Source organism: Felis catus, chromosome C2 (assembly GCF_018350175.1).
Source record: "Felis catus isolate Fca126 chromosome C2, F.catus_Fca126_mat1.0, whole genome shotgun sequence".
NCBI lineage: Eukaryota > Metazoa > Chordata > Mammalia > Carnivora > Felidae > Felis > Felis catus.
In genome coordinates this window covers 94,232,858-94,253,870 of record NC_058376.1, presented here as the reverse complement: position 1 = coordinate 94,253,870, position 21,013 = coordinate 94,232,858, and the positions used below count along the sequence as shown (strand labels likewise).

The following is a 21,013-nucleotide window of genomic DNA, read 5'->3' as shown; positions in this document are numbered from 1 at the left end:
GGAAAAGCTAGCACAAAAGTGGCAAAAAGTTAAAGGAGAAGGTGCATTCACCGGGGTGCCTGGTATCGTAACAATCCACACGGGAGGTGAAGACTCAGTGTGGATAAAGAAGGCTGGCAAATCCAGACTCAGATGGCAAGAGGTAGGGCCCCAGGGTCTAGCCCTCAGAGTAGTCCTCAGAGTAGGCACTCCACAACTCCTGAGACCAGATAACACCCGCACCTCGCCTACCACATGTAGAATGTTCTAGTTAGGGCCTAATGAATCCATTTAAGACTCAGACCGGTTTTCTGAATTACAGCAACCCTTGGTGACATCCACATTCGTTCCTCCAGTGACAGGCCCTTACTGCCCCAGTTACAAATTTTTTTCTTAAATTAACCTTCTATCCATGCTTTAAGGAAAACTCCACACTCTATGAAAAACTACTATAATTTCACATTGAAACAGAATGTTCTGTATCTTCTTATCAGCATTTACTTGAATACTGGTATTAAGTTTACTGTGAACTTTGTGATTCAACCCCACTGTCAAAGTCATAATCATTTTATCTAAAGCTCTCTGAGCAAAGGTGTGGGTAGCAGCCTTGCCCAACGCACAAGCAAGTACCATGCTTACATCAGGCAGTCAGTGGAGAATTTGACCAAGTGAAAATGAATGGCACAGGAGCCAAATGAGACCAACCTTCAGTCTGCTTCCCAAGATGATGCTACCTTGGGTCTGAGAGAAGCCACAGGCTATGGCTTTTTGGTTTTCTACCTCAGCCCTCAGGTAATCAAAGTGTACCTGCACACCCTTGATCCAAAGACATCTATCATCTGTAAAGTCAGATATAGTTAGGAATCTATAGGACGTGAGATCAAAATTCTCTCTTCTACTGTCTGAAGCAATCATCACGCGTCAGGTGCTAGGATGGAGTTTAGGAGCACAAAGGTCAACAGCTCTCTGACAGAGGCTCACGGTCTAGGGGAGTGGACAGACTTTTAAGAACTAATTCTTGGGGCACCTGGGTGGCTCAGTCAGTTAAGCATCCGACTTTAGCTCAGGTCATGATCTCACGGTCCGGGAGTTCGAGCCCCACGTCGGGCTCTGTGCTGACAGCTCGGAGCCTGGAGCCTGTTTCAGATTCTGTGTCTCCCTCTCTCTCTGACCCTCCCCCGTTCATATTCTGTCTCTCTCTGTCTCAAAAATAAACAAACATTAAAAAAAATAAAAAAATAAAAAGAACTAATTCTCAGAGTGTGAAGGGTAGTGCGGTGGGAGCCTAGAGGAGGAAGTGCTCGATCTGGGGACTGGGGAAAGTAACTGCCGGGAAGGTACAGTGGAAAGGAATCTTGAAGAACCGCTTCGGAGTTCACTGTGCGTACTGGAAAAGAAGGCACATTCCAGGAAAAAGGAATGGTTGCAGTGTGTTAGACTATGTAATCTAAAAGAACAATGGAAAAGTAACCCCGCATGTTTGAGCAAGAGAATGATAGTTATCTTCCGATATCAGGAGAACTGTCTGATTAGGTGTCTGCTTCTCCATGTAGAAGGTACTATGAAAATCGGAGCAGGGGGCACTATGATAGTACACGCTGCACTTTAATATGTATAAGAACTTTGTAAAAAAAAGAACGATTAACAAGGAAACTGGTTGCCTTGAGCAGACGAGTTTACATCATAATTATATCATTTTGGAGTCAGTTTGGGTTCTAATTTGAGCTTAGCTCATGGGATATGCTTAATAAACAGTTGCTATACACATTATGAGACAATACACTCACCTTTACACTGAGTTCCAACACCACACCGAGTTGTCATCGATGGCAATGTCTCATGTATGGGGTAGGAAGGTGGAGTAAAGAACATTCAAGGTGCCTCCCGGCCTGAAGCTCTCCTGGATTATCTCTGCCCATTTCTGATCTGGCATTATTCCCTGGCACTATTCACCAGGAAAGATGCTACAGAAATGCCCATTGAAAACCTTCTACCTAAATGTTAGCTATCGTTACTATTATTTATTTACAGAGAGAGAGAGAGAGAGAGAGAGAGAGAGAGAGAGTGTGCGTGCATTTGTGTGCATGCAGGGGAGGGGCAGAGGGAGAAAGAATCCCAAGCAGGCTCCATGCTGTCAGGATGGAGCCCAACACAGGGATCAATCTCACAATCCACAAGATCACGACCTGAGCCGAAATCAAGAGTTGGACACTCAACTGACTGAGCCTCCCGGGCGCCCCCATTACTATTCTTATTGTACTTTCTTCTGATATTATTTTTCTACTAACTTTATCAGCTCTGGTTCTCTTTCATCCCTGTGTATATCTGTATGTGTGTTTAATGGTATGCAAATATTCTTGCAAGCCAACTCAAATCCTTAGGAGGGCATAGATGTAGTCATTAAAAAACAAAGGAAAATAGGGGCCCCTGGGTGGCTCAGTCGGCTAAGCATCCAACTTCAGCTCAGGTCATGATTTCACAGTTTGTGAGTTCGAGCCCTGCGTCAAGCTCTGTGCTGACAGCTCACAGCCTGGAGCCTACTTTGGATTCTCTCTCTCTCTCTCTCTCTCTCTCTCTCTCTCTCTCTCTGCCACCACCCCTCATGCTCTATCAAAAATGGGTAAACATAAACAAGTTTTTTTTAAAGCAAAGGAAAATAACTTTCTACAATTTATTATAAATGACACTAATAACAATAGCTAACATCACTTAACACCTATGAAGCATCAAACTACAGTAGGCCTTTTATATGCATTATTTTAGTTAATTCTCATAAGAACCTTACAAGGGAAGTATTTATATTTTAACCCATATTTTATAGATTAAAAAAAATAAGTCTTAGTGAAGTCAAGTGATTCACTCAAGGTCCCAACTATTAACTAGTATAACCTCACAATTTTGCAACAGAGTCAACAACAATCTCATATTAACGGCTATATACTCCCACATAGTTTTTAAATCTGATTACAGAAGATTTTAATTTGAATCTGAATATAGGGAAAGAAAACACAAATAAGCCACTTAATCTAATAAACAGGTAACAACACTGAGTTCATTTTGTCTCAATCTCATGCCTCAGGACACTATTAAGAAGAAAGGGCTGGGGCTCCTGGGTGGCTCGGTCGGTTAAGCATCTGACTTCGGCTCAGATCATGATCTCACGGTCCGTGAGTTCAAGCCCCGCGTCGGGCTCTGTGCTGACAGCTCAGAGCCTGGAGCCTGTTTCAGATTCTGTGTCTCCCTCTCTCTCTGCCCCTCCCCTGCTCATGCTCTGTCTCTCTGTCTCAAAAATAAATAAACATTAAAAAAAAAAGAAGAAGAAGAAGAAGAAGAAAGGGCCCACACAGCGGCCAGGTCACATTCACCTAAGCAGTCTTTGAGCATCAAATTAAAATGTTCAGCTTTCTCACATAATGTATGATTCCATTCACATGAAATATTCTGAGTGGGCAAATCTAGAGAGGCAGAAGGTAGAATATGGGTTACCTAGGGCTGGGGGAGGAAAAAACGGGAGCAAGGGAATGAGTACGAGGCCTCTTCTTGGAGTGACGAAAATATTCTAAAATTACATTACGGTGATGGTCACACAACTCTGTAAATATGCTAAAAAATCATTGGGCTGTACACTTTAAAGGGGTTAACTTTGTGATATATAAATATCAAGAAAGCTATTAGAAACTACTTTTCCAGGGCTCAGTATCAAGTGATCTCTAGTCATTCCATGTGGCTGCTGTCTTCCAGAATAAACATGAAAACCATATGTGTAGTAAATAAGCCTTACCCAGGAACAAAATGTTCAACAATGAGGAGAATGAAGACCATGCCTATGAAGTTGGTGAGTTTTCCTTGGAAGCAGTTAACGGGCCTTCAGCCTCTTTCTCAAATGTCACTAGGTAAGTGCTGAATGGTATTAGCTTTTGATTTTTACCAAACCAGAAATAATGGAAATATTCATTCATCATTACTAAAATGTTTTTAAGCAGACAGAATGGAGTATTAGAAATAGCAATAACTGGGGAGTCAAAAGACCTCAAAGGGCCCAAAGACTCCAACTCAACTGGAACCTTGTGGCCTCTGGGACTCAATCATTCTAGGCTTCGGTATAAGATGAGGAGGAAAGTGTTCTCGAGACACAATGGAAATCCATGAAAGTGTCATTCCTAGACTGATGTTTCAAGTATTTAAGTGAGCTTCCTGCCACATCCCTTATTAAATAAACTCTCTACCTTAAAATTGCATTGGCTATAACCACTGACTAAAACTTTAAACCTGATAGATAAAAATCAAAAGGCAATTTCCTAAAGTAATGCATAAACGTAGTGAAATAATTGTTCTCCAAAGTAAAATTATCTCATCCTTTATAAAAATTGATCTTGCCTCATCTAACCTGTCACTCCTAATCTATTTTAATTTTTATTATAAAAACTATAATTTCTTATGAAAGGAAATCTTAGATTTACAAACTGAGGAAAATTAAAATCATTCTTAAAGCCGCCATCTTAATTAAATAGAAAATGGGTGATGTTAACCTGCAATTAAATTTTGGTGCATATTGTTCTCATTTTTTTCTCTTCATAAGTAGTTTTCTTTTTTTTCTTCAACTATAATGTTTAAAAATATTAATATGCAGAAAAGTATACAGAGAAGAAAATACAAACTACCAGAAAGTCTCAACTTCAAAATAATCCCTAAACCTCTATTAACTTAAGGTGACCATCATTTCTGCTATCGCCTTAAGCATAGTACAGACAGAGATACGTAGATTTTAAATAGGGCCAAGTACATAGTGCACAAATAGTTTAATTTTAAGTGTTTTAAATTAAATATCTGTCATCACTACTTGCTATTACACTTTTTTCATACCATTGCAAAATTGTAATAGTTGCATAATGGTCCATCATACAATTTTCTTCTACTGTATGTTTTGAGTACTTCCAACTTTTTATGATAATAAGTAATGTTTCAGTTAGTATTTTTGTACTTAAAATGTTTTATACTCCTACCTGGAAAATTCCAATCTATTACCCTGTTCCTTTTGTGATTTGTCTATTGGCTTTAGAATGAGAAAGTGCTTCCCCATCCAAAGATCCAAATCTTTATTGTTTGACTTCTTTTCTTTCCTTCTTTTCTCTTTAAACATAGTTCCTTAATCTATGGGCTATGTTTTCAAATACTGTTAAAGACTCCAAACTTGTGGCACTGGATGGCTCAGTTGGTTAAGCGCCCGATTTCGGCTCAGGTCATGATCTCACGGTTTGTGAGTTCAAGCTCGAGTCGGGCTCTGTGCGGAGAGCTCATGCCTGGAGTCTGCTCTGCATTCTGTCTCCCTCTCTTTCTGCTTCTCCCCCTCTCACACTCTGTCTCTCTCTGTCTCTGTCTCTGTCTCTCTCTCTCTCAAAAATAAATAAACACACAAAAAAAAGATTTTTAAAAAAAGGACTCCAAACTTGTCACACGTCTAAGTTTTAGCAAAAGCTAAAGTAAGCTATTTGCCCAACATTTTCAAATGCACATTTATGTTTTTAAAGGAAACACTTGTCTCATATTCTTGGCTTTCCACTAGGCCTCAGAAAGCCTCCAGGACTGACAAAATAACCAGAGCTTTGATTATCAGCAGGAAATCATACTGGGCAGGAATGAGGAGGACACTCATACAGGCCAAATTAAGTTAAACATCAGAAGATCCAAGTTCCTAGCCTTAGCAGTTTTATTATTTTAGCCTTTAAAGGTCTCAGAAGTTCCAAGATGAGCTTAAGTATGTAGTCAAAAGACAATTTTCAATGCTGTGGGCTGACTCTCTATGGTCATGACTCTCTATGGTCGCCATTGGTCTCATTTACTGACCATGGGCAAACTCTGTATGTTGCCATTGGTCACCAGCAGAACAGGTGAGAAAACAGTACAAGCCCACCTCCCGCCCAGTAGAGTAAGAACACAAAGGACATGCCTTACTGGTTGACAGTGAGTCAACAGAAGCATCTCTGAGTGTGAAGAGTGACACAGGTATCAGTGCTCACCTGTTTGTTTCTCATTAATAACAAATATTGGATTATAGCCCCCAGAACATAAACTTCTTGTACTAAATTTTCTTCCCACCAGAGCACTTCTCTGAGGCACAGCACTGTTAATGCTGCTATCCGCTATGACTTGGGATAAATGACAGAATCTTCCTGGAACAGTTTCCTCAACTATAAAATGAGGATAAGGACAACTGGCCTCTTGGGGTTGTTGTGAGAAACAGAGAAGAGGCTCAGAACAGGGACTGCCCTTAGGGAATGGTTTTGGTATTAGTTGTTGTTGTTATTACTATGTTATTATTACCACCACTACCTCTACTGTTCCTGCTAGGACTATTATTTCCACTCTACCTCCGGAAATGCCAGACTGTAGGAGTGCCTGGGTGGCTCAGTCAGTAAAGCGTCCGACTTTGGCTCAGGTCATGATCTCACGGTCCATGAGTTCGAGCCCCGCGTCCAGCTCTGTGCTGACAGCTCGGAGCCTGGAGCCTGCTTTAGACTCTGTCTCTGTCTCTCTCTCTCTCTGCCCCTCCCCTGCTCATACTCTGTCTTTCTCTCTCTCTCAAAAATAAACATTTAAAAATATATTAAAAAGAAAAAAAAAGAAAAGAAATGCCAGACTGTAAAACTTAAATTGGGTTTTTCCAAAAGAAAGAGGGAACTGGATGGAGAGGACTGTGGTCAGTCAGATCAGCCTCGGGAGTAAAATCCGCCCAGGAAGTCACTTTTCCTGTCACTGTTAAATACTGAATGTCTGGGGTGGGTGGCACCACAGTCCTCCCCACTTTCTGATACACAAGCACAGGACTTCTGCGCATCGTCACCGTCAGTGAGCAGGGCTGAGCCAGAACCTGGGGGTTAGGCACAAGAAAGACCATGAATCCAAGGCCAGAGACCACAGACTAACACCTCCCCAAAGGGGCACCGGAAAGATCCGGACTAGGGGTAGGAATGAGAGCCACCTGGGCCATGAATAGATTTATCAAGGTTCAGCAGTCAGAAAACCAACTGGCTCTTGATATCACAGTTACTTCTAGGTATTCATTTCTTTCCTCTGAGTGCCTATCTTCTACCGCCAGTCAGTTCTCCCAGTGTGTGGGCCAGTTCGTACTGAAATGGTTTGCCTGAGGATTTGTCTCCAACCTCGAAGCTCTGAATCGTTTTAAAAGAAAATAAGGATCACACGCTTATGCATTATCAGCTAGGTTCACCAGCCATCTGAGATTTATGAGACATCTAGAGTACTTTGAATTCCAACAAGAAAGCAGTTTGATATAAATTAATCAGCTCAAAGCTTCGCTTAAAATTAGATGGTATGGAATGAGAAAAATACCCGTCTCTACTTGATTCTAGGCAAAAGGCAGAGTTGTAACAAAACCAAACTAGTCCAGCAAGATGAGAACAAGAATTACAATGCAAGTTTCAAACCTAGAATCAGGAATAAGATTTGCTTACTTTATCCTCAAATTACAGATTTCGAACACCCTACTGTATGTATGGTCTTTTTTTTTCTCCCCATGTTTGAAGGAAACGTAATGAATATTCTTTGGGAAAACCCTAAAATCTGGCCTTCAGGGAGTTTCTCCTATACTTTGCTACATTTGTTTATTTGTGTTTCTACTCAGTGGTATTTTGTTTGGGTATCTTCTCTAGAGGAAAGGCTGTGCAGCACTTGGGAACACAGAAATTGAGATCGACCAGACACAAATGAGTTTCCTGTGAGCTTTTGAAGACTTTTATCTATGCTGACTAAACACAAGTAAGTAACATTAAGTAATGTTAAGAAAATGTTCTTAACATTGTTCTTGAAAAATCACTGGACAGCAATAGTCATGCTGACAAAAGTCCTTCTTTAAATTTTAAATTAAGAGCATTTAATTATTAATAACAGTATAATAAAGAGTACGTATATGCAGTAAGAGTGTATATTAAGCAAGTTACAGCAATCTTTGCCTTTTTGTCTTGTTTTGTTTTGAAAGCTAAAATGACCCAGTGGATTTGCTGTTAAGAAAAGACCTGCAGAGGCAGGGGCAATCATTAGCTGTACAATTGTATCTTGGGGGTATAAAGTACAGTCAAATTTGTGATCCTGAAATGGCGTGCAGTCATAACTTTATAACTTCAGCCTCAGCAGATATGGAAACTGTGATCCTCAAGGAAGTAGCGTCCTTAAAATTTAGCATGTCACCGCAAAGATTTTTTCAAAGTTCTTTTTTCTGTCTCTCTTCTCCCTCAATTTTATTTTTTTGAACAGAGGAGAACAGGGAAGAACAGATCCCTTCCAATACACTGTATTTCCCAGCGGCGGGGGGGAAGAGCAGAAGAAAAGGGCAATAACAGGGGCATATTAGCATTATTTTAAAACACTCGCACATTACTTCCAACCAAAGCACACTTAAAGTAACATAAACACAAGAATATTTTATGGAGTGTTACAAACTTTAAAACATCATCCAATTTACTCGTGCAGAACAATTTCTTGCTGGATTGCTTTGGTGACAAATTAATTGAGGTAAAACTGCTCTCTAGGTCTTTAAGTTAATGAAATTAAAGAAGATACTCTCTTGGTACTTACGTACTGAATTTCGTGTTATTACTATTAGCAATACAAGGCACGCTCCATTTTTGCCATCAGATTTACTCCAGAAGGAGTCTCGGATCGTGAGGAATTGCTCGAGAATGAACACAGTGACAGCTATGCACCTCTACACGGTGCCCACATCAATAGTTATGTGGGTATTTTAGGAGGCATTCTAGAAAAATGTCAGACTCTTCAAAGAGAAAATGAAAACGGCATTCTGGTTCATTATAACTCTAAGTAGGCCCAAGGGAAAACTGGGCACCAGGCAATTTTGCACAACGGTGTGAGGCACGACATCGCTAGCTGGAGGGTAGCACAAGGCCACCTCATGTTCAAAAACAGTACAATCAGCCATGTATAAAAATCACACTTATGCCTAGAAGACTTAACAGGAGGGCAGAAAGAAAGGAATTCGGAAAAAGGAACTAAAAATGCTTACAAACAAGTCCAAATCTCCGGACTACAAATCCACCACATAAATGCCATTTCATTCTAGCTTCCATGTGTATGTAATATTGCCAAACAACGCATATGTGATAAGGAGAATCATAACCTCCAAACCTCCACGAACTAACATCATTTTCTACAAGAACACAGCGACAGCACAAATGCTATGCTGTCATGTCATCGCCCGCAGTCAGTAGAGAGAAAGTCTGACACATGCAGCAGAAAAGTTCAAAATGTTATTTACTAACCTGGTGCCCCTGTGAAAGCAGTCCCTCCATACTGCTTTACAGAAAGAATCTTTACTATGAAACTAATCTCCAAAGCAGCTGATCCAGCCCAGAGGGGAGGACTCGGACTACCCAGGGAATCCACAAACACAAGGAAAGCAGTTTGTTCGGAACTTGGCAACTTAAGTCATAGCCAAGCCCACAAAGCACTTTAGCCTATAAGCTTTAGTAATGAACTTGAAACCACTCCCCATATGTTAAATAGACACTGGGCTGCTGTGAGAAATAAAAACCACGTACACCATGAGCAAAGACTTCAGGCTTCAATTTTGAACTTGCTGCCTAAGAAAACCATAACACACAAACTTAAACAAAGAGAACCCTTACTCCCTTCTCTCTCAGACGCTGCAGTAAAGTGACTCATTCATTTTAAACAGGAGGAATGCGATCCGCTCCCCATTAGGGTCATGAGATGAAGTTCAATGGTGGTGACGGTGTAACATATAGTATTGCAATTTCACTTTGCATAAGAGGGACACATGAAGGGACCATTGCTGAGAATCAAAGTTACATACCGTTTTCAAATTTTGAGGGGTAGCGTTAAATAAGCCTAATATCTCATTAATCACTAAAGTCTAAAAATCAACTTATGTTTGAGAGGAGTATGTGTTTAAAAAAACCTAATTTTTTAATATAGTTAACATACAATGTCACATGAGTTTGAGGTGACCAGCACAGTGAGTGATTCAGTATTTCTGTATATTATGCTACGCTCGCCTCAAATGTAGCTACCCTCTGAGGATCATTCTAACTTATGACTCCCTCTTGGTGTCTGTAAATCTGAAAATCACTCATAATTCAATTTTACCATCTATATTTTGGTTATGTTTACAAGATAAAAGATTTTTTGCTCGTATTATAGTTCTTTACAGTTTAAAATGGAGCTGAATAGGACTCGCTAGGTTTCAAACGACGAAATGTGAACTCATTTCTCATTCTAGAAAAGTACAATTGATTAATTCCTAAAGGCATTTCTATCTCCAAACAGTCCATAAAGTTCCAGTATATTGCTGAAGAAATAATGAAAATCCACGCTCTGCTTTTTAACACGACGTGTTCACAGTACCGTATACATAGTTTACCCCTAGTTTTCAACTCCAAGAACAGTGTCAGTTGTAATGGCTTACTTCACGACTTCACCTTGATTAAAAAAAAAAAAAAAAAAAAGACCTATTTCACAGTCAAGATTCTCTAATTCTATTGTTTCTTCTAAGACATAACATCGGACCAAATATTCCAAGGAACACTGGATTCATTTCCTGCCAAACAGATTTATATAGGTATTGCTGGTAAAATCAAGTTTCTCAAAACCGGTGCAACAGAAGACGTTAGCACATAAGCACAAGATCAGGCATGAAAAACCTGGAGACCCCCAGAGACCTCACACGTGCCCCACCTGCTTCCCCCTCCCACTCCCAGGTGAGCTCAATGGTTTCTCCTGGGGTCACTTTAGAATGAGGGGATCAAGACAATCACCTCCATGAGAAAACTGGCCTCTAGATATGCGGCCCTTGCCTTAAGAAGGAGCCAGAACCCCACCTGGTGGCAAAACCAAGAAAAGGCTGGAACAATTAAGTTTCAGGGGAAATACAACTTTGATGCTGGAAGAAAACACAATAAAAGCAGAAGACGATCTGTTACAAGGGTGCATTAATGTCACATACAATATAAGTGTGTGGTGAGGTTCAAGGAAAGTTTGTCCCCCCTACAAGAGCAGAATATTTCTTGAAGATATGAAAATGCTCATGCAAAAAAGAAAAAAAGTGATTACACTCAAAACCATCTCTTCGGTAGTTCTGGTTTGCAAATATATACAATGATTTACATTCCCAGAAAAATCCTCTGATAAATAATGCTGATCCCTCCTTTACCCAAAAATCTGCAAGTAAAATGCCAGTCAACATAATCTCTGAAATGGAATAAATATGGATAAACCCCCAACTTAACCAGCTAAGTACTGGTGGGACAGTGTCCATCACTGTGTTAAAAGGCTATATCCCTAAGATTTTTCCTGTCAAAAGTATTTCCTTTTGTCTCATACAAATTATTTCTGCCAAAAATCCATGTACAATATCAACGTCAATGGAGATGAAGAATAAATACTTGGTTTCAAATTGCACTAGAGTAAAAACCCAGAAAAAAACAGTATAGTAGGATGTGACTTTTTTAAATTTTTTATTTTATTTTAGAGAGAGAGAAAGTGCATGAGCAAGGGAGAGGAGGAGAAGAAGAGGAAGAGAGAGAACCTTGATGCCACGACCCCTGGGATCATGCCCTGAGCCAAAATCAAGGGTAGGACACTCAACCAACTGAGCCACCCAGGCACCCCAAGCAGGATGTGACTTCTTAATAAGCCCAAGCCACATCACTGAAACTAAAGCTAATAGCTAATATTTAAGTTCTTGCTATAAGGTAGGCATGGTTCTAAACTGCTCTACACGTATTAACTCATTTAAATCTCACCACTGTTTTTTTTTCCCCCACCACTATCTTATAATACCAGCCTTACAGATGAGAAAACCAAGGCACCTAAAGGGTAAGTAGCTTGCCCTTGGTGGAGCTGGGATTAGAACCCAAGCAGTCTGGCTCTGAAGTAAGTGTTCCTACCACGTACTTTAATCATTCTGTCCTTCTAGGTGCATACCACTTGGGAAACCCTGCCAGACTCTGGTCAGACACAAGGGAGGGGGAGTTGGGAGAGGAGAAATGCTCTGTAGACAGTCCTCATGATGGTGTAGACCGGGCAAGGCTTTGCAGGGAAGCAGCCACAGAGCTGAAATCAGAAGGCCACATGGCAGGTAAGGGATCCCCAGGCAGAGAGCACCCATTCAGCCTTCCAAAGAAAAGGGCGAAATGGTGAACAGGCCATTGAAGGGACCACAGGGAGCAGAAGAAAATGCTGCAAGAGAGGCAGGAGCCCTCTGATGTCATATCACAGAGGCTAAGAGACATCAAGAGAGTTTAAACCAGAGGGCACCTGGGTGGTTCAGTCCATTAAGCTTTGACTTCATCTCAGGTAATGATCTCGCTGGTCTTGAGTTCAAGCCCTACAACAGGCTCTCTGCTGCCCCACGTTGGGCTCTCTGCTGTCAGTGTGGAGCCCACTTTGGAACCTCTGTCTCCCTCTCTCTGCCCCTCCTCTGGACCCATGTGTTTGGACGTGCACTCTCTCTCTCAAAATAAACAAATATATAAACATTAAAAAAAAATTCTTAGGGAAAAAAAGAGAGAGAAAGAGAGAGAGTTTCAATGGTGAAATGACCAGATGTGTGCACTGGAAAGATAAAGTAAGGATCGAGGCCTTTTGGAGTGGGTGGGTGGGGTAGAAATTACGACATTCCAAGTAGAAGGAAGGGCAGACCAGTGCTTTCAAATGTAAAAGTTTACACTTTCCCAAGCTTCCCCAAGGACGCTGGGTCAGTAACGCAGGCAGCAGTGGCGCTTGCTAGTTCCCTTGCTCAAGCCGCGTTTGGGGCCTGAGCCAGGTGCAGGTTGTTGAGGCCATCTGCAGAGCTGGGAACACGGGAGGAGGAGCAGAGGGGCACGGAAGGGCCCAGGAGGTGGGACTCTGGAGGCCGAGTGGGAGGTCCCTCGGGCCATCCAGGGTGGATGTGCAGGAGATACAGGTCTGGAGCTCCAGTCCCCTGCCTGGATAGAGGTGCACATCTAGTAGGCACTGCAGAGAAAGGATGGCTGCAGCTGGAGGGCAGCAACAGGGGGTCTGCCCCCAAGAGCACCAGCCACAAGAGTAAAGGGTAAAGGATTTGGGGTTTATTTTTTTTTTAAGTTTTTATTTATTTTTGAGACAGGGAGAGACAGAGCACGAACAGGGGAGGGTCAGAGAGAGGGAGACACAGAATCCAAAACAGGCTCCAGGCTCTGAGCTGTCAGCACAGAGCCCGACGCGGGGCTCGAACTCACGGACCGCAAGATCATGACCTGAGCCGAAGTTGGCCGCTCAACCCAGGCACCCCAAGGTTTTTTTTTTTAATGTTTATTTTTGAGAGGCAGTGGCGAGGAGGGAAGAGAGGGGGACAGAGGATCTGAAGCAGGCTCTATGCTGACAGCAAAAAGTCCAATGTGGGGCTTGAACTCAGGAACCACGAGATCATGACCTGAGCCGAAGTCAGACGCTTAACCAACTGAGCCACCCAGGCGCCCCAAGGGTAAAGTCTAAGGCAAGGTGTTTGGGAGGATCTCGAACAGAATTCAAAATGTGAGTGGGAGAAAATTTTCATTTTAATTTTTACGGACCTCCAACTGAAACTGAGGGTTTCCTTCTTTTACAAATGCAGGCAAAATTAGCTAAAATTAGCCCATGCTAAAATTAGCCATACTGGTAACTTATCACAAGTAGAAATCAAAAGATATCTACATATCACATTACGGTTATTACAAGTACTTCAAAGTAACATTTCCACCCATCTCTACTTCCAAATGACAGTAGTTCCCAGACCTGCCACTAGTTCTTGGTGTGGAATGCATTAATAAAGGATGTATGTAACAATACCACATATCTTTTGCTCTACAGATAACTGTATATCATATCATTGGCTTCCTTTGTAATCCCGTGCATTTGAATTTTAAGCATTTAAGTTTAGACATTTGAGTTACGCATTAAACATTATTCTGAAAAGGGATACATTAACTTCACTAGAATGCCAAAGGTGTCCCGTGAGGCGCACGCGCGCGCGCGCGCACACACACACACACACACACACACACACACACAGAAGTAAAGAACCTCTATCCGATTTAAGGAGGAAAAGAAAAAAACCACAGGAAGATATTTCAAAAAGGAATTCAGAAAAGGGGGGACATGGTATGAGATGACCCAGGATTCAACCCAGGACCTCTGACTTGTGTTCTTTCCTCCACCAACTGCACACCCTAAAAATAGTCATCCCTTCATTTGTGTCAGCAAAGTGCTTTCACATTTATCAGCTCAGTAGCTCGTCACAAAGACCCAGAGTAGGAAAAGTCTACCCCAACTGCCTGAAACTTCAGAGAGGCCGCAGCCCAGGAAGACACCACTCCCGGGCAGGGTGGGCGTGGGGGTGAGGGGAGGACTTGGCATCCGCCACCTGCTCTATGGGGCTGCAGCCCTGAGCACAGAAGAGTACATGAAAGTCCATCCCTTGCATCAAATCAGCTAGAACCCGATCCAGAGAGGAAGGAATAGCGAGTACAGAGCTTACTGAATGCATCCTGCTTCTCTCCAGGCTTCCATCTGCAGGCAAGGGTAACAGCTGATTTGCATTCTTTGCTCAAAGCTCTTTCGTTTAGTTCTGATTGGTGATCCAAGGTGAGTTACAAAATTTACAGTATTTCAACTGTTCAGTTTTCCTTTGGCTATAACCAGAACAGAAGCCTGTACTTAAGCAATTAGTCTGAAATTAGATAGACAAGCCGAAACAATACCCTCTCTGTTCCCTCCTCGCTGTGCCCACTAACTGGCGTTCATTATTTAATCTGTGACGCGTGTTGCCAGGGCTGCATTAACAACAACATCGCTTTTTGTCTTCACATCCACTCCCTACTCTGCAACATCTGTCGTGGCTCATGTCTATATTTTATTTATTTTCCTTCTTTTACTTTTATAGGGTCATTTTCTTAACTGCCACAAATTGCTTTATAATATATTCTAACCCCCCAAAAGGTAGCAACATTTTGTAACTTGGTAATAAGAAGAAACTTAAGGTGTCGGTACAAACACCCTTTCACGTTACTGCAATTTACACAAAATTGTATCATTAATATTTCATGATATATTTAATCTCATGGTTGACTAAATAACCTATCTTTATTTTTTAATAACCTGATCAATTCACAGAATACTTGGCCCCTTCTCATACGATGCATGCATTTCGTTTTTAGAACGTGGCTTTGGGGCACCTGGATGGCTCAGTTGGTTGGGCGTCCGACTGTGGCTCAGGTCATGATCTCACAGTCTGTGAGTTTGAGCCCCTGCGTCAGGCTCTGTGCTGTCAGTTCAGAGCCTGAAGCCTGCTTCAGATTCTGTGTCTCCCTCTCTCTCTGCCCCTCCCCCACTCACGCTCTGTCTCTATCAAAAATGAATAAACGTTAAAAAAAATTTTTTAGAATATGGCTTTATATGACCAATATAGTATGGTCTTCTGAAAAACAAGTTATTTCTTAACATGCATGTTAAAAAAAATTATTATGGGGAGCCTGGGTGGCTCAGTCAGTTAAGTGTCTGACTTCAGCTCAGGTCATGATCTTGCGGTCCGGGAGTTCGAGCCCTGTGTCGGGTTCTGTGCTGACAGCTCAGAGCCTAGAGCCTCCTTCGGGTTCTGTGTCTCTTCTCTTTGCCCCTCTCCTGCTTGCACTCTGTCTCTCTCTCTCTCTCTCTCTCTCTCTCTCTCTGTCTCTCTCTCTCTCTCTCTCTCTCAAAAATAAATAACATTTAAAAAAACATAAATTATTATGTTTATTAATGGGCCTTTAATTTCTAAGTTCCCTATTCTTTCTTTCTTCAATAAGGAGCCATAGTAAAAATGATCACTTGCCTTCTACTCCCATCACCTAAGAACTAGAATGGGAATTCTTGTGAGTAAAAAAGAAAGTTCAAAATTGGTTTCCAGACCCTGGAAAGGAAGAATGGAGCCCTCCTGCTGCTGCTGCCTGTCCATGGCACATGGAGTCAGCACAGCCATCCACTGTGAGTGCCCTGGAGGGTAACTCCCTGGCCACCTCCCCTGCAGGGGAAGGAAGGACTGAATCTGGCAGCAACAAGCCCCTGATAGGTTACCTTCTTTCCTAACCACCCAGAAGCACTTCCTGCCTAGCTTGCCCAATCTACGGAAGGATTCCTGTGTGGTGGCACTTCCTGTAGCCTCAAGCCACTTACTTCTGTTCCTACCCTATTTTCTTCGTATTGCTCTCAAACAGCTTCTTCATTAGACATCTTCCACCAGTCCCAATGGCTTATTCAATTTTTCCAACCCCCTAAGTTCTTCCTCCCCTTTGGGTTTGTGCCATTGCCCCCATCGGTGATGCCCTTCCCTTGATGACCAGTAAAAGATTAAAATCCTCCCCAGCTTTTCCTGGGGCAGCCCAAACCCACATCCTCCCCAAAGCCTTCTCAGATCCACCTGGCTTAGGAAAAAAACATTTTTATTTACTACACCTAGAACAATCAGCAGCAAATGCATTAGGAAACTAGTCATACCTGATGGCTTTTCTATTATTGTCTGGTTTGGTTATTTAAATATCCTATGGCATTTAGCGTTTCATGTAGTTATATCTATTTCCTCCAACTAAATGATCAATAACTGGATCATAGGTTATACCTCTAAAATCAACCATTGTAAAAAGCATATGCCAGGGAAATTAATACTACCTTATATGGCATTCATATTTCTGTGTTGTTTTATGAGACTTAAATCATTCATATTATTAAATAGCAATTATAATAACAGCCAACACTATCTTACTACACCCAATATTGTATTTGACATTCACATCTGCCCTATGAGGTAGGTACAATTACTTTCCCATTTCTCAGAAGAGAACGGGACCAGCAAGGTTAACTTGCCCACAATCATCCATCTAACAAATATTTATGGAGCACCTATTATATGACAGGCATGGCTAAGAGCATTAACAATTTCAAGCAGAAATTCCTTATCCTCAGGGAGCTTGTATTCTACTAGGAGAGAAAGACTATCAACAATTAAATATCAAACCAGATAACGCCCTTAGGTAGGGTAGTCAGAAAAAACCTCTCTGGTGAAATGATACTTAAGCAGAGATCTGAATGGAGTAAGGTAATAAGCCATGTAATTATCTGAGAGAAAGATTCCAGGCAGAAGAAACAGAAACAGCAGAGGCCCTGAACAAAATAAGCTTGGAGTGTTCAAGAACAACAGAAAGGCCAGTGTAGTCAGAGTGCTGTGAAAGAAAGTGCAACAGAAGAGAATGAAGTCAGAGAGCAAACAGGGAGGTCTGATCACATAAGTCTCTGTAAACCATTGCACAGTTTTTCCCCCTAAATACAATGGGAAGCCCTGAAAGGTTTTAATCAGGGGAATGAAATGCTGTGACATTTTAAGATTTTTTTTAATGTTTTATTTATTTTTGAGACAGAGAGAGAGAGAGGATGAATGGGGGAGGGTCAGATTCACAGAATCTGAAACAGGCTCCAGGCTCTGAGCTGTCAGCACAGAGCCCGACGCGGGGCTCAAACTCACGGACCATGAGATCATGACCTGAGCCAAAGTTGGCCGCTTAACCGACTGAGCCACCCAGGCGCCCCAACACTGTGACATTTTAAAACTCCAGTTGTGTGGCTAACGAACAGACTGGGACAAAGACTACCTAGGAGAATCCTACAGTAAGCCAGGTGAGAGATGTTGGTGGCTTGGACTAGAAGGACAGCTACATAGAGAGATCTAAGGTATATTGTGAAGATAGAACCAAGAGCATTTTCTGGTATGGGTTGCCAGTCTTCTGTGTGGGGTGTAAAAGAAAAAGAGGTGTCCAGGAAAACTATAAGATTGGCATCTGAGCAACAGGGAGCAAAGCCCATTTATTGAGCTGGCAGCACAGTGGGTAATAGAGAGTAAGGAGGAACAATACATTTCAGAGGCAAATTAAGAGCTCCATTTTGCATAGATTAAGTTTGTTTGATATACCTTTTAGATGCCCAAATGAGGATAAGTAAGAAACTGTATATGTAACTCTGGGGTTTGCATCTATAAGTCTGCGATTCTGAACTGAGATATAAAATTGGGAGTCAGTTGGCTTTAAATAGCATATTTATACCATTTAACTGAGAATGGATAAAGCACAGAAGTCTAAGGACTGAGGCTCAGGCCCTTTAACATCTAAATGTTTGGAAGAAGAGAAGGATACAGCAAAGGAGGCCAAAAAGGGGCAGATAGTTAGATGGGAAGAAAACCAGGAAAGCTTGAGGAATAGAAGCCAGGTGAACAAAATGCTTCAAGGATAGGACGATCAATTATGTCAAAGGCAGCTGAGAAATGAAGAAAGAGGATGCCTGAACTTGCCATTGGATACAGCAGCATGGAGGTCACTGGTGACTAGACAAGAGTGGTTTCAGGGGAACGGGGCCCCAAAACCCAAATGCAGTGAGTTCAAATGAGAATGTGGCTACAAGACCTTGCTGAGAGGAATTAAAGATCTAAATAAGTGGATATACCATGTTCATGGATTTTAAAATTAAATATTATTGTTAGTTCTTCACAAACTTATCTAATAGATTCAACAATCCCAATCACAAACATCTCAATGGACTTTTCTGTAGAAATTGACAAGCGAATTCTAAAATATGTATAGAAAAGCAAATGACCTAGACTAGGCAAAGTAATCATAAAAAATAAGACCAAAATTGGATGGCCTAAATTACCTGACTTTAAGACTTTGACAAGTGAGTCTACAATAATCAAGACAGTGTGATACTCACATGGGATTAGCAAATAGACCGATGAGACAGAACAGAGAGCCCAGCAACAGACCTACACTTACAAGGGCATTTGAACTTTCACCAATCAACAGAGAAATCCAATAGAAAAAGAAAGAATTTATAACAAATGATGCTAAAACAACTAAATACCTGCATGACAAAAATAGATAAATCTCAGCTCCAACCTCACACCACATACAAAAAATTAATTTCAGATGGATTACTGCCCTAAATGTTAAAGCTAAAACTATAAAGCTTTTAGATATGACACAGAAAGCAATAAACACAAAAGGAGGAAAATTAGACTTCATCCAAGTTAAAAATTCCTATTCATCAAAAAGACACCAGTAAGAAAATGAATAGGTAAATCACAGGCTGGAAGAAAATATATGCAAATCATATATCTGAAAAAGGACTACAATTCAATAAAAAGAGAGCTAAATATTTGATGGGACATTTCACAGAGGAAGATAAACTAATGATTAGTAAGCACATGAAAGAGTGCTTAATGTTAATATTCATCAAAGAAATTTAAATAAAAAGTACAATGAAATCTCTCTCTCTCTCTCTCTCTCTCTCTCTCTCTCTATATATATATATATATATATGCCCCAGAATGGACAAAATCAAATGCTGGCAAGAATGTAGAACAATCAATTCTCATATACTGTTTATGAGTGTAAAACAATACAACCATTTTAGAAAAAGTTCTAGCAGTTTCTTATGGAACTAAACATATATATATATATATATGTTTATATATATATATATATATATATATATATATATATATATATAGATTATATATATATACATGTATATATATATAGATATATATATACATGTATATATATACATGTATATATATATATCTATATATATCTATATATAGATACGTATATATATATACATGTATATATATACATGTATATATCTATATATATATCTATATATATAGATATATATATATATACGTATATATATATATATATACATATATATATACACCCATAACTCAATAATTTCATGCCTAAGTGTTTAGTCAAGAGAAAAGAAAGCACATACCCACAAAGGACTTTTGTGTTTGTTCATGGCAAGTTTATTCATAATAACCTGAACTGGAAACAGCTCAGATGTCCATCAATAAGAAAATGAGAAACAGGGGCGCCTGGGTGGCTCAGTCAGTTGAGCATCTGATTTCAGCTCAGGTCATCATCTCATGGTCCATGGGTTCAAGCTCCATGTCAGGCTCTGTGCTGACAGCTCAGAGCCTGGAGCCTGCTTCAGATTCTGTGTCTCCCTCTCTCTCTGCCTCTCCCTCAATCACACTCTTCCTCTTTCTCTCTCAAAAATAAATAAACAAAAATTTAAAAAGAGTTGGTATGATTTTTCATCTCAACAAACTGGCTATGAGAGAAAAATCTATTCTCCTATGTCTTAACACATCCCTTCTGGTCTTATATTTCCCAATCCTAAAGAGAATGACTTACTACTTAAATACCACATTAGAGGGATCTGAAGAACCTAAACTTGAAGTCATTCCTTCAAAAGAATTTTTTTTTTGAAAAAAACATTTAAGCATTAAGTCACCTCCCAAGGAAAAAAAAAAATGCTGTCACTGTTTCAGACATTCAGAATTTTAATGATTTTTTAATATTTATTTATTTTTGAGAGAAAGAGAGAGAGAGAGAGAGAGAGAGAGAGAGTGATAGAACATGAGCCGGGTAGGGGCAGGGAGAGAGGGAGACAGAGGATCTGAAGCAGGCTCTGTGCTAAGAGCGGAGCCCAATGTAGGATTCCACCTCACAAATCACAAGATCATGACCAGAGCTGAAGTAGAATGCTTAACTAACTGAGCCACCCAGGCACCCCCAGGCATTCAGAATTTTGGATGGACTACTAATTGGGTATTTTAGAAACTGTTTTAAGACACCACACACTCACTGGCATTTAAGCTCTACAGGAAAAACTCCAGATTCCCCAGCCCGGCCTTCTATTCAAGTCCAGGCCTTTACCACCCCCTGCACAAACATCATGTTCCAGGCATGTGACTGCCCCCTTCCTCCTACAAGACCCCTCCTGCCTCACCTCTGATCTTCTGCTCTTGCCGTTCCCTCCACCTGGGCCATCCCTTCCACCTGCCCAGTCTCTGCCTATGCACATCCTCTTATCCATCCATCAGGTTCCATCTCAAACACAGACTCCAAGCCAAACAGTGACCACAGTCCTCTGGAACTGCCAAAACCCTGCATCT

At 41.0% G+C, this 21,013-nt stretch overlaps 1 protein-coding gene across 7 annotated transcripts in view; it reads right to left on the bottom strand.

Annotated features, from left to right (window-relative positions):
• Nucleotides 1–21,013, bottom strand: part of PLD1 (phospholipase D1) — a 209,934-nt gene that overhangs the window by 161,968 nt on the left and 26,953 nt on the right. Inside the window, exon 1 of one of the 7 annotated variants that reach the window (XM_045037269.1) lies at nucleotides 14,510–14,650. The exons of 3 other annotated variants lie outside the window; for them this stretch is intronic. In XM_045037269.1, the coding sequence (XP_044893204.1) occupies nucleotides 14,510–14,571 (62 nt within the window). In that variant the 5' untranslated portion in view covers nucleotides 14,572–14,650. Of the gene's footprint in view, nucleotides 1–9,272; nucleotides 9,420–14,509; nucleotides 14,651–21,013 lie in introns of those variants that run through there. 3 more of the 7 variants (XM_019840109.3, XM_045037270.1, XM_003991907.6) reach the window with 3 other exon arrangements.